At 46.0% G+C, this 13,876-nt stretch overlaps 1 protein-coding gene across 3 annotated transcripts in view; it reads right to left on the bottom strand.

The window, feature by feature from the left end:
* phkb (phosphorylase kinase, beta) overlaps nucleotides 1–13,876 on the bottom strand; it is a 447,849-nt gene that overhangs the window by 288,599 nt on the left and 145,374 nt on the right. For all 3 annotated transcript variants that reach the window (XM_072518193.1, XM_072518192.1, XM_072518194.1), the window contains 2 exons: nucleotides 13,104–13,211; nucleotides 12,871–12,951 (listed from right to left, as the gene is read on the bottom strand). In XM_072518193.1, coding sequence (XP_072374294.1) covers nucleotides 12,871–12,951; nucleotides 13,104–13,211 — 189 coding nt within the window. The remainder of the gene's footprint in view (nucleotides 1–12,870; nucleotides 12,952–13,103; nucleotides 13,212–13,876) is intronic.

The raw sequence follows: 13,876 nt of genomic DNA, 5'->3' as shown, positions 1-13,876 counted from the left end.
TCTGACCTTATGACAGCCTTGGAACAAATTTGGACAGAAGAGCTGAATGCAACAGGTGAGGTGAGATAAACTGCCCTTAATATCATGGCAACATTTGATCGAATGCAGCATCAAGGAGCCCTAGCAAAACTGGAGTCAATGGAAATCAGGGGGGGAATTCTCCACTGGTTGGAGTCATACCTCGAACAAAGGAGGATGGTTGTGGTTGCTGGAGATCAACCACAGCAAACCAATATATCACTGTAGTAGTTCCTCAGCACAGTGTCCTAGACCCAACCATTTTCAACTGCTTCATCAATGACTTTCCTCCCATCATAAGGTCAGAAGTGGGGATTGTGGTGTTGGGTGCTCTGGTGCACAGATGAGCCAACACAGTTGTATGTGGTACAACTCTATTTTATTTTAACTCTTATAATACAGTTCGTTCTGGATACTCTGCACGTGCTGTCTCCCTGAGTGTGTCGTGTAGCAGGTCTGTCCTTATCCTCGTCTCCAGCTAATACTGTCCACCAGGTGTCGTGTTTGTGCTTTTGTATGTTTCCTGTCTTTGTCTGTGATTGGTTGTGGTGTTGTGTGTTCTGATTTGACTGTTGGTGTGTCTATCATGATGTGTGTGTTTGAATATCATGACATCCCCCCCTTTTACAAAGATATGTGCCTACGTGGTTATAAATATAATCGTGTCGTGAGTGCATCTAAGAGTGTGTGTGTGTGTTGTGTACAGCGTGTGTATATGACGTAACTATTTACATGGGGCGATGTCGGGTGCGTCACACTAACAAGGTTGTACCATAACAAAACATGAATGCGAGAAAAAAAAAAACTTGAACAGTGGTCCGGTCAGACGATATCTGGAACGATAAACAACAACAGGTTATAATACAGAAGTGTTTGACTTTTTGAACGTATGAACAGCGTTATAAGTCCAGTCTAATGGGTGACCGCCTCAAGAATAGGCTGGTCCTCAAGCCGGTTCAGCTGTGGAGATTTGGGTTCACACTGGTTCACATTGGACTGTTGGAGGTGATGCTGTTGCCGAAGTCTCTACTTTTCCATTTGTTGTACTTCGTGCAGTGCTTGGTTTTTCATTCGTGCAAATATAACATTCAACATCTTTGTTAGTGTTGCCTTGGCTGTGGTTTGGTTTACTAAGTTTTTTGCTGGCCAGGTGAATATTGTAGCACGTTCTAACAGCCTGTAACACAGTTCCTTCGTGTATTTCTATGTGCTGAGATGTTACTGTAGTTAGTAAGGCCTTAATTATCTGCAACTGAACACCTTCGTCGGTTTGTGGTCCTTGAGAACAACCACATATTGTCTCTATAATTCTATCAATTAATTTCTGTAAACAGTCAGATGATGGGCTGACTATGCGGGGACATTTCGACTGGCATGCCAATTCAAAAGGGAGAAAATACTTGTCTGCTTCAATAAAGTTTGCCCTGGATTTGACAGGTGGCAAGGTCCCAGAAACAGCCTTAGCTTCTGCATGGGGAGGATTTTAGCTGCTGTGGCCTGGTCACGGGTGGCGATGGAAGGGGCATGATCCGTGGCATCTCTATGAAGTCATCCTTGGGAACCAGTGGAGGATCCGGCGTGTGCGTACGGTTCAGTTGCGAGCGTGGAAGGCAGCGCAAAGCTCGCTGATTGCGCCTACGCACCAATCCATCCGCCCTGCATGCCAGGAACAAGGTGGAGTCTTTTTTCTTTTTGTGTTTGTGGTGGACGGCATCTTGTAGCCGATGGGTCGTTGCTATCGAAGAAGCACCATCACTAATGTCATGCAAGGCGATGACTGTGCCAGATGTGGAAGTTGGCCGAGACCATGCACGCTGGTTCCGGCCACCTGCTGTGCCGGAAGGGCGACTCCGCAGAGAAACGTCGAAGCATGTCGCCTTGGAGAGAGAATTGTTGCTCGCATCAACGTCTGGCGATGGCGCGAATTGGTGTGTCCGCCTTGGACCGCCGGTGCTGGTCGCCACTGCCGACCCAGTGGGACTGCCACGCGATCCATTCCCTGTCGCCGTGGCATCCGCCGTCACCCTGAGCGTGCCATCACCGAGGCCGCGACACCGCCCATCCGGAGCAAGGTCTGGCGTGCGCGAAACAGAGTCGGCGCTTGGCTGCTCCCCATCTGGAGTCCGGTCTGCCTTCCGTCGATGCTCCCCGTCCAGAGTCCCAACAGGTTCACTGGAGGCAGCCGAGATTCCCTGAAGCTGCACTTCTGGAGTCGGAACATGCAGGAATGCACCAACCAGTGGAGAGGCTCGAGCCATCGAGGGTGGAAGCGGTGCGCCGCCACCGCAGTCGTCAGTGGTCCCACCGTGATCGTCGAGTGCCTCGGTACGCACTAGGCGAGGTCTGTCACCTTGCACCTTTTGCATGGGAAGTGGGATGCTGTCGTCACTCGTCTCACATCCCGTGGATAGATCCTCATTAGCAGCTTGCTGTTCACTAGGGTTGGGTGAATTGTCAGAGTTTTCATCTGGTGGTGCACACCATGTCGGTGGACTGTCATTGTCTTGCCATTGTCCTTCATTTGGGCTTTTCTTCTTTGGAATTTTAAATCTTCCCCCAGACATTGCAGAACCTTGTTCATTTCCCTCAATTTCTCCCCTATGTAGGGCATCAAATGTTGGATCCAATGTTTCTTTCGTCATTGTACTAGTTTCCAAAGAACATTCCGTTTCACTTTTCTTCTCAGGTACCTCATATGTATCTTTGTCTAATGTACATGCCTTCATGGTCTCTGGGTCTGATTTTGCTGGGACTGGCATGGTCACAGTCTCTCTTTTACTGTTCTCAATTGCCCACATTATACTCCCCATACATAACTGCTTAATCACTGGGGTTAGTGTGGTACAATGGATAATCGGGTCAACCTTATCTGCATCTTCACCATTAGTGGAAAGCACACTTGGTTCACTTGAAACTGCTGCGGGTTTTAAATTCGTTATCTGGCTACTCGATGTCGGTGTCCTCGGGATTCTTGCTCCAATGTTCTGCTCATTGATCAGTGGAGTGTGTTTAGATTCAATGCAGTTAATGTTCCCCTCAAGGTTTGAAGAGTCATTACTGACTAACTGCTGGTCTCCGAAGTTGGGACTCTGCGGTGTTGAGTTGAAGGGAGACATTTGTCCCTGCTGTAGGTATGATTCAGGTTGTGTTATTTCCATTAACTGAGGATCAATGTCTTGTCCATTTTTTTTTTTCGTACTAAAACACTGGCAATTCTCAGTCTGCTCCTTGCAAGTTAAACATACAGGTAATTTCTTTAGCAAATCCTCAGTATCCTTCTGTGACCGTGCAACATTATTAATCTCTGTTCGGCTACAATGATTCTGAAGGTCAGCGCATGAACCTTTTTCCTTCGGGCTTGGAAGAGGAGATTCCTTTGGCTTGTCTTCAGTTGGGCTTGAACAGTCATCAGCGCTGTGCCCTTCATTGTAGCATGAGAGACCGTTATGGTCATGCTGCTGTGCAGTGGAGCGTGGTAGGCTGTCATTGCCTTTGCGCTGTTCACGTGAGCATGGCAGACTTGCATTGTCTGCCGCTGGTTGGTCAGGAGAGGTTGCTAGACCCTCATGGTCTTGTTCCTGCAAGGACTGCGCATCGGAGTCAAGCGTTTTTTCTTTTGTGGAGTCTGTCCACGAGATCGCTGTGGAGGCTTGTGACTCTGGAGTCACTTCTTGTTCATGCAAGGACTGCACTCTGGAGTCTTGCATGTCTTCTTTCATAGAGTCGGGAACGCTGAGCGGGACGTGGACCACGCTCTGTGTGGCAGCAGGGCGCTCTCCGTGTGCTTGCACCGCTCCCTGTCTGTTAATGTCAGGCTGCAGCATCATCCAGCACTGATAAGTTGGGACGTCATATCTGCTGGATTGAAGATCTTCAAATCCGAAAAATTAATCCGCATCTGCGTCGGATTCAATGTGGGGGTCGCCAATGTGCAACGCGAAAGGTTCGTCCGAGTCATAGTCGTATAGGACCACGGAGCTATCATTGGGCTCGCGAGGTCCCGAAACACTGTAAAGATCGTCATCGAAGTATTCGAGGTCGGAATCATCGGCTTGTGCGTAGGTAACTGCTTGTCGGAGGGTTCTTCGGAGGTCAAATTCATCTCCTGGGTCAATTTGCGGCAATGTGCTGTCATTCCAGGTGAGGGAAGGTTGTTTTACAGCTTTAACAGATTTTTGTTTTTTTGATTTGGGACGTTTCCCTTTTAAATTGGATTTGGGACGTTTCCCCTTTAAATTGGTGCGGTCTGGGGCCTCTGACACCCTGACGCTCGGTATGTAGCACGTAGGAAGCGACTGTGCATGCTCAGATCGCTGTTCCTTTACCGATGGCCGTTTTCTTGACTGCGCATGCGCAAACGAAACTTCCGGTTCTGCGCACTGCTCGCGCAACTGTGTTAGCGTGATAGCTTAAGCAAGATGGCCGCCGACCTCGACCCAGCCCTCTCTCAGGCCCGGGATTTCGGCCTCTGGGAATTCGGGCTCCGGGATCCCGGCCACGAGGTGAGTACTGCCGCTTTTCTTACCTTTACTTGCCGATTGGATTGCGTTTTCTTCACAGTACTTGGAGAATTTGTCCAGGACTGCCTGGTAATCGTACCTTTGCTGCCTCCTGAAGAACCTGAACCTTGTGAATATTTCTCTTGCCCTTGCACTGGCGATGGTGAGGAGAAATTCAATTTTTTCGCTATCATCCAGGTCTTGGAGTTCAGCTGCCACCAGGAACAATTCGAACACTTGCCGGAATCGCCGCCAGTTTTCACGGAGATCGCCGTGGCACTGGAGCGGCTGCGGAACCAGGAGCTGTAACATTTTGCCTGGGCACTGCTGGTTGTCTGTGTACACTGAGGTATGCCGGCAGGTATCGATCCACTCCTGTACCATGTGGTGTTGGGTGCTCTGGTGCACAGATGAGCCAACACAGTTGTATGTGGTACAACTCTATTTTATTTTAACTCTTATATACAGTTCGTTCTGGATACTCTGCATGTGCTGTCTCCCTGAGTGTGTCGTGTAGCAGGTCTGTCCTTGTCCTCGTCTCCAGCTAATACTGTCCACCAGGTGTCGTGTTTGTGCTTTTGTATGTTTCCTGTCTTTGTCTGTGATTGGTTGTGGTGTTGTGTGTTCTGATTTGTCTGTTGGTGTGTCTATCATGATGTGTGTGTTTGAATATCATGAACGGGATGTTCACTGATGATTGCACAATGTTCAGCACCATTCCCGATTCTCAGATATTGAAAAGTAAGTGCACATATGCAATACGACCCGGGCAATATTGTGGCTTGGGCTGATAAATGGCAATAACATTCATGCCATACAACTGCCAGGCAATGACTATCTCTAACATAAAAGGACCGAACTATCTTCCCTTGCCATTCAATGATATTACCATCAACATTCTGAGGGCTATCGTTGATCTGAACTGGGCCATAAATATAAATATCGAACCTGGGGTTTCCCATTGAATGCACCCCTCGTCGCCAGGAAACACGTGGTGAGGGTGTGCTGCAGGTGGGACTGGGAAATTTCACCCATTTTGTTTAAAGACAAGCAAACTAATGCCTGCAAACATGACGTCTGCCCACCTTCTGTAACAGAAGTAAAAACGATCCTCTTGTAGAAAACCCCAGTGAAGGAGCACTGTTAGAAGTAATAGTTAAAACTGTGTGGCGAGAACTGTCTTTGCTAGCTGAGCACTTGAATTTGTGAAGCATTGGAGTATTACTCTGAGAGCAGTAAGGGGGAAGTGGCCTGGAAGAATAGGTTGAATCTGTCTGAAAGCAACAGTATATATAATTAACAATCATCAAAATGAAATGGAATCATGCAGTTAGTAGACGGGACAGAAATTGCACACAGGGCTCTTCAGGACATTCCTACATCATAGATATTTGTCTCTATTACAATAGCAACTTGTCCAAAGACAAGGGCCGGTGCAGACTCGATGGACCAAATGGCCTCCTTCTGCACTGTAGGGATTCTATGATTTCACCGCTTTCACTACATAAAAAGGTGCAATATAAAAGCAAAAAACTTATGGAATTTCTAACGGGCTTGAGCTATTTAATGCTAAATCAGAATATGCTTGCAATAGTAATATTTGAAGTTACCATTAGTTAGGACTCAAGAATAAAAGCTCATGGTGTAGGGGGTAACATATTAACATGGATAGAAGTTCGGCTGGTTGGCAGAATAAAATATGCACAAAATGGTATTTATTTTATTAGCAGGATATGATGAGTGAAGACTCGCAGGGGTCTGAGCTGGGGTCTCAACGTTTTACAATTTGCATCAACAACTTAGATGAGGGGGAGTGAAAGCATGGTAGCTAACTTTGCAGATTCACAAAGGTAGGTATGTGTTATGACCCCTTAAGGAGCCATAACCTACATTGTATCCAGTTCCCCTCCTATGCCCTGGAATAAGAGTTCCCCAGGTGATTGGGGGGGTGGGTGGGGGGGGGGGGGGTGGTGGAGCCTCTCCCCCTGATTTGAGGAACCCCAGAGGATATAAACCCCAACCTGAGAGCAGGTCGTGGAGGGAGACCCTGCAGGGAGAGGAGTAGAGTGATTGTCTATTTTTAGTAGTAAATAAACCGAGTTGTATCTTGCCTACCTACTCTCGTGTGGCGTCCTTGTCTTCGGTCTTAACAGTATGAAAATATATTGTGAAGTGGGCATAAGGAGGTCGAAGATGGATATTGATGGGTTGTGTGAAGGAGCAAAAATATGGCAGATGTCCTGAAGAGCCCCGAGTGCAATTTCTGTCCCGTCTGCTAACTGCATGATTCCATTTCATTTTGATGAGATAGAATAGTACAGCACAGAACAGGCCCTTCGGTCCTCGATGTCGTGCCAAGCATTGTCCGAAACCAAGTTCAAGCTATCCCACTCCCTGTCATTCTGGTGTGCTCCATGTGCCTATCCAATAACCGCTTGAAAGTTACTAAAGTGTCCGACTCCACTATCACAGCAGGCAGTCCATTCCACACCCAAACCACTCTCTGAGTAAAGAACCGACCTCGGACATCCCTCCTATATCTCCCACCCTGAATCTTATAGTTATGCCCCCTTGTAACAGCTACATCCGCCCGAGGAAATAGTCTCTGAACGTCCACTCTATCTATCCCCCTCATTATCTTATAAACCTCTATTAGGTCGCCTCTCATCCTCCTCCACTCCAAAGAGAAAAGCCCTAGCTCCCTCAACCTTTCCTCATAAGACCGATCCTGCAAATCAGGCAGCATCCTGATAAATCTCATTTGCACCCTTTCCAATGCTTCCACATCCTTCCTATAGTGAGGTGACCAGAACTGCACACAATACTCCAAATGTGGTCTCACCAGGGTCATGTACAGTTGCAGCATAACCCCACGGCTCTTAAACTCAAGCCCCCTGTTAATAAACGCGAACACATTATATGCCTTCTTCATGGCTCTATCCACTTGAGTGGCAACCTTCAGAGATCTGGACACGAACACCAAGATCTCTCTGTTCCTCCACATTCCTCAGAACCCTGTTGACCCTGTAATCCGCATTCAAATTTTTTCGACCAAAATGAATCACCTCGCACTTATCAGGGTTAAACTCCGTCTGCTATTTTTCGGCCCAGCTCTGCATCCTATCAATGTCTCTTTGCAGTCTACAACAGCCCTCCACCTCATCTACTACTCCACCAATCTTGGTGTCATCAGCAAATTTACTGACCCACCCTCCAGCCCCCTCCTCCAAGTCATTGATAAAAATCACAAATAGCAGAGGACCAGCACTGATCCCTGTGGTACACCGCTGGTAACTGGTCTCCAGTCTGAAAATTTTCCATCCACCACCATCCTCTGTCTTCTATGTGATAGCCAGTTACTTATCCAATTGGCCAAATTTCCCTCTATCCCACACTTCCCTACTTTCTTCATGAGCCGACCATGGGGAACCTTATCAAACGCCTTACTAAAATCCATGTATATGCCATCAACTGCTCTACCTTCATCTACACACTTAGTTAGCTCCTCAAAGAATTCAATCAAATTTGTGAGGCAAGGCTTATCCTTCACGAATCCATGTTGACTATCCCGGATTAAGCTGCACCTTTCAAATGGTCATAAATCCTATCCTTTAGGACCTTTTCCATTAACTTACCGATCACCGAAGTAAGACTAACCGGCCTATAATTACCAAGGTCATTCCTATTCCCTTTCTTGAACAGATGAACAACATTCTCCACTCTCCAGTCCTCTGGTACTATCCCCGTGAACAGTGAGGACCCAAAGATCAAAGCTAAAGGCTCTGCAATCTCATCCCTTGCCTCCCAAAGAATCCTTTGATATATCCCATCTGGCCCAGAGGACTTGTCGACAAAAAGGTTTTTCAAAATTGCTAATACATCCTTCCTCAGAACATCTGCCTCCTCCAGCCTACCCGCCTGTATCACACACTCATCCTCAAAAACATGTCCCCTCTCCTTGGTGAACACTGAAGAAAAGTATTCATTCAACGCCTCTCCTATTTCTTCTGACTCCATGCACAAGTTCCCACTACAGTCCTTGACCGGCCCTAACCTCACCCCGGTCATTCTTTTATTTCTCACATAAGAGTAAAAAGCCTTGGGGTTTTCCTTGATCCGACCCGCGAAGGACTTCTCATGCTCCCTCTTAGCTCTTCTAAGCCCTTTTTCTCAGCTCATTCCTTGCTACATTGTAACCCTCAAGCGACCCAACTGAACCTGGTTTTCTCATCCTTACATCCGCTTCATTTTTCCTCTTGACAAGACATTCAACCTCTTTTGTGAACCATGGTTCCATCACATGGCCATTTCCTCCCTGCCTGTCAGGGACATACCTATCAAGGACACGCAGTATTTGTTCCTTGAACAAGCTTCACTTTTCATTTGTGCCTTTCCCTGACAGTTTCTGTTCCCATCTTATGCTCCCTAATTCTTGCCTAATTGCATCATAATTACCCCTCCCCCAATTATAAACCTTGCCCTGCCCTATGGCCCTATCCCTCTCCATTGCAATAGTGAAAGACACCAAATTATGGTCACTATCTCGAAAGTGCTCTCCCACAAACAAATCTAACACTTGGCCCGGTTCATTACCCAGTGCCAAATTCAATGTGGCCTCACCTCTTGTCAGCCTATCCACATATTGTGTCAGGAAACCCTCCTGTACACACTGTACAAAAACTGCCCCATTTCTTCCTCCACATCTCTATTACTATTTGGGGCCTATAGTTAACTCCTAACAATGTGACCGCTCCTTTCCTATTTCTAACTGCAGTCCATATTACCTCAGTAGGCAGGTCCCCTACGAACTGCCTTTCTGCAGCCGTTAAACTATCCATGATTAACAATGCTACTCCTCCACCCCTTTTACCACCTTCCCTACTCTTACTGTAACATCTATACCCCGGAACTTCCAACAACCATTCCTGTCCCTGTTCTAACCATGTCTCCGTAATGGCCACAATATCGTAGTCCCAAGTACCAATCCACACTCCAAGTTCACCAACTTATTCCGGATGCTCCTTGCATTGAGGTAGACACATTTCAACCCACCTTTCTGTCTGCCGGTACACTCCTGCGACCCTGATACCCTCCTCAGTACCTCACTACTCTCAACACTGGCTTCTGGACTACAGCTCGTTTTCCCATCCCCCTGACAAATTAGTTTAAACCCCCCCGAAGAGCCGTAGCAAATTTCCCTCCCAGGATATTGGTGCCCCTCTGGTTCAGGTGCAAACCGTCCTGGCTGTACAGGTCCCACCTTCCCCAGAGCGCGCTCCAATTATCCACGTGACTGAAACCCTCCTTCCTACACCATCCCTGCAGCCACGTGTTTATCTGCACTCTCTCCCTGTTCCTCACCTCACTAGCACGTGGCACCGGCAACAAACCAGAGATGACAACATGGTTTGTCCTGGCTCTCAGCTTCCACCCTAGCTCCCTAAATTCCTGTTTTAAATCCGCGTCCCTTCTCTTACCTATGTCGTTGGTACCGGTGTGTACCACAACTTGGGACTGTTCCCCTTCCCCTTAAGGATTCTGAAAACACGGTCCGAGACGTCACGGACCCTGGCACCCGGGAGGCAACATACCATCCGTGTCTCTTTCACTGCCACATAACCGTCTATCTGTCCCTCTAACTATCGAGTCCCCAATAACTATTGCTCTCCTGCTCTCCCTCCTTCCCTCCTGAGCCACAAGGACGGACTCAGTGCTGGAGATCCGTTCACCATGGCTTACCCCTGGTAGGTCGTCCCCCTCAACAGTATCCAAAGCGGTATACTTGTTACTGAGGGGAACGACCACAGAAGATCCCTGCACTGACTGCTTCCTCCCAGCCCCTCTCACCGTCATCCATCTATCTTGATTCTTCGGAGTAACTACATCCCTGAAGTTACTATCTATGACCACCTCTGCCTCCTGAATGATCCGAAGTTCATCCAGCTCCAGTTCCCTAACGCGGTTTCAGAGGAGCTGGAGATGGGTGCACTTCCCACAGGTGAAATCAGCAGAGACACTGATGGCGTCCCTCACCTCAAACATTCTGCAGGAGGAACATTGCACTGCCTTCCCTGCCATCCCCTCTAGATAAAACAAGAAAAAGAAAGAAAGAAAGAGCTTACCTGATATTCACTCAACCCCTTAGGTTAGAGGAGGTGGAAGGATGGGGGACACTACAAGTGTAGTGTCTAGGGTTTAGGAACCGCCCAACGTAAATACAGGTAAAAATAAAACACTCAACCAGCAACCACTGCGCCCCGCACGAGAACAGCAATCAGCTGTTATGGGCCCGCGCTAACAATTTAAATCTTTACTACTTACCCAGCAGTCACTCGGTCCTCACTCCGACCGGATTCAGCTGGAAACTCGCAACAGTAAGTTTTGTTAAAAATTTACTCTCCTTCTCAGCAAGCACTCACTCAGCAACCACTGCGACCCGCACAAGAAATTGTGAAATTGTTCACTCTAGCGGAAACATTTTTAAAAAGGAGAGTATTATCTAAATAGAAAATGGCTTCAAATTCTGCGGTGCAGAGGGATCTAAGTCTTCTAGTATGCGAGTCACAAAATGTTAGTATGCAGGTGCTTCAAGTAATTAAGGCTAATGGAATGCAATATTTATAATGAGAGGAATTGAACATGAAAGTAAGGATGTTATGTTTTAGTTGTACAGGGCATTGGTGAGGCCACACCTTGAAAACTTTGTGTAGTTTGGTCTCCTTATGTAAGGATGTAAATACGTTGGAGACGGTTCAAAGGAGGTTTACCATATGGATACCTGGAATAAGGTTGTCTTAGGAGATAAGGTTTGACAAACTGGACGCATTTCCACTGGAATTTAGAAGAGTGAGAGCTGACTTGATTGAAGTATATAAGATTTTGAACTGTACTGACAAGGTGGACATGGAAAGGTTATTTCGTCTTACGGGTGAATTGAGAACCAGGGGCCACTTCTTTAAAATTAGGGGTCGCCCTTTTAGGACAGAGATGAGAAGTTTTTTCTCGGAGTTGTGCAACTTTGGAACACTCTGCCATAGAAGACGGTGGAGGTAGGGTAATTGAGTATTTTTAAGGCAGAGGTAGATTCTTGTTAGGCAAGGAAATCAAAATTCATCAGGGGTAGCTGGTAATGTGGAATTTGAAACTCAAACAGATCAAGCATGATCTTACTGAATGGTGGAGTGGGCTTGAAAGGCTGAATGGCTTACCCTGCTCCTATTTTGTATGTTTGTAGGCTCAAGGGTTTGAATGGCCCACGTCTGCTCCTACCCTGTGTGTTTGTTATTTTGTGCCGATACAGATTTGTGAACTTAGGCCTGGGGCACTTCTTGGGTAGCACTTTCAACTTGCGCCCAAAACAGGCATGAAGTGGGCGTGTTGACTGCATCAGCCGCCTGATAATAATCAATGCTCAAATTCTTCTGAAAAACTGACTTGCTGGAAGATAAACAAATTAGGCACACTCAGAATAAAATCAGTTCTGATGGAAGTGGACCATCCTCCTCTCTGCGTAAAGCACCGGTTAGACTGTAGTTATAGACTGCTGAATACAATTCTGGTCACCACATTATGGGAAAGATGTGATTATATGAGAGATGGTACAGATTTACAAAGCTGTTGCCAGCATGGAAAATTTTAGCAATAAGGAAAGATTGAACAGGCTGGGGTGCTTTCTTTTTGAACACAGGAGGCTAAGGGAAGGTTTGATTGAGATGTATAAAAATGAGATGCTACAGCAAAGTGGCCAATTACCGGCGCATAAAATAATTGTAAAAGGAATAAAGAGGAGTTGAGAAGAATTTATTTTCATCCAGAGGATGGTGGGGGTCTGGAATTCACTGTCTGAAAGAGTGGAAGAGGCAGAAACCCACACTGCATTAAAAAAATAGTTATTTGTGTACATGAAGTGGCATAACCTCCAGGACTTTCGACCAAAGCTGGAAAGTGGGATTCGATTGGGTATATTTTTTATTGGCTGACACAGGTATAAGTGCCCCAACGATCATTTTCTGTGCTGTAAATTTTCTCTGTTTCCATTCTTAAAGATTCTGCTTTCCCCAACACCTGAGGTGGTTTCTGCTCCCATTCATTGTCATTTTTATTGTTGCCCCTTCTGCTCTTCACACTCTCTTTCTGCCCTGTCATCTTTCCCCATCTCTTTTGCTTGTCCTTTACCAGGGTACAATTATCCTACCGGCTGTACCTAAATATTGTAAGCAACACTGTGGAGATCAATTGGTACATTTTCAAAACTGAAAGCAAATTCAGTTCTTAGGAATTGAATTGTAGTGCCATAAATTTCGGGAAACAAACTTGCTATTTTGCCTTCATGCATCATTCGAACAAACAATACCTCATCTGTATTGTAGATAATTTGTAGTCCTGAGGAAATCATCTCAACCAAGTACAGCAAGAACAATGATACGGCATCAATCTGGGGTGCAAAGTAACAAAAAGAATTAAAACAAAACGTTGAAATGTTGCATCAATAAATCAATAATCATACAGCTGGCACATGTACTTTAATAATGCTAACATTAGAATTTTTGTCAAAAGTATTCGACCGGTCTACTAGAATTGCCTTACCTGAAGATGCCCATATGATTCATTAGATAGCACTTCATCACCTGTATGCACGTTGAACACAGAGTGTAGACAGTTTGATGGATTTGAATGTTGCTTAAAATTTTCCACCTATTTAAAAATAAATTGGTTCAGTAACTGAGCACTTGGACAAGTATGAACTGATCAAAGCGAGGTAGAGTGGATTTGTGATTAATGTTACAATCCCGGTACGAACCATTCTCATTTAAAGAGAGATTTCAACACGCAGTGATCAACCAAATGAAATTACATGAGAATTCATGTTTAAAATAAATTAATTTTACCAAAAAAGAAACAAATTAAGCAAACTATACTAAATAAACAAGGTCTTAGGTGAATACATATGCTACATCGAATAGCATAATTAAACATAGAAACATAGAAAATAGATGCAGGAGTAGGCCATTCGGCCCTTCAGCCTGCACCACAATTCAATATGATTATGACTGATGATGCAAATTCAGTATCCCACTCCCACTTTCTCTACCCCTTGATCCCTTTAGCCACAAGGGTCACATCCAGCTCCCTCTTGAATATATCCAACAAACTGATCCCAACAGCCTTCTGTGGTAGAGAATTCCACACGTTCACAACTCTCTGCGGGAAGAAGTTCTTCCTCATCTCAGTACTGAATGGCTTACCCCTTATTTTTAGGCTGTGACCCTTAGTTCTCGACGTCCCCAACATTGGGAACATTCTTCCCGCATCTAGCCTATCCTGTCCAGATTTTATGTGTCTATGAGATCCCCTCTCAT

Source organism: Scyliorhinus torazame, chromosome 10, assembly GCF_047496885.1.
Source record: "Scyliorhinus torazame isolate Kashiwa2021f chromosome 10, sScyTor2.1, whole genome shotgun sequence".
NCBI classification, from domain to species: domain Eukaryota; kingdom Metazoa; phylum Chordata; class Chondrichthyes; order Carcharhiniformes; family Scyliorhinidae; genus Scyliorhinus; species Scyliorhinus torazame.
The sequence above is the reverse complement of the archived record's forward strand: the minus strand, read 5'-3'. Positions and strand labels throughout refer to the sequence as shown.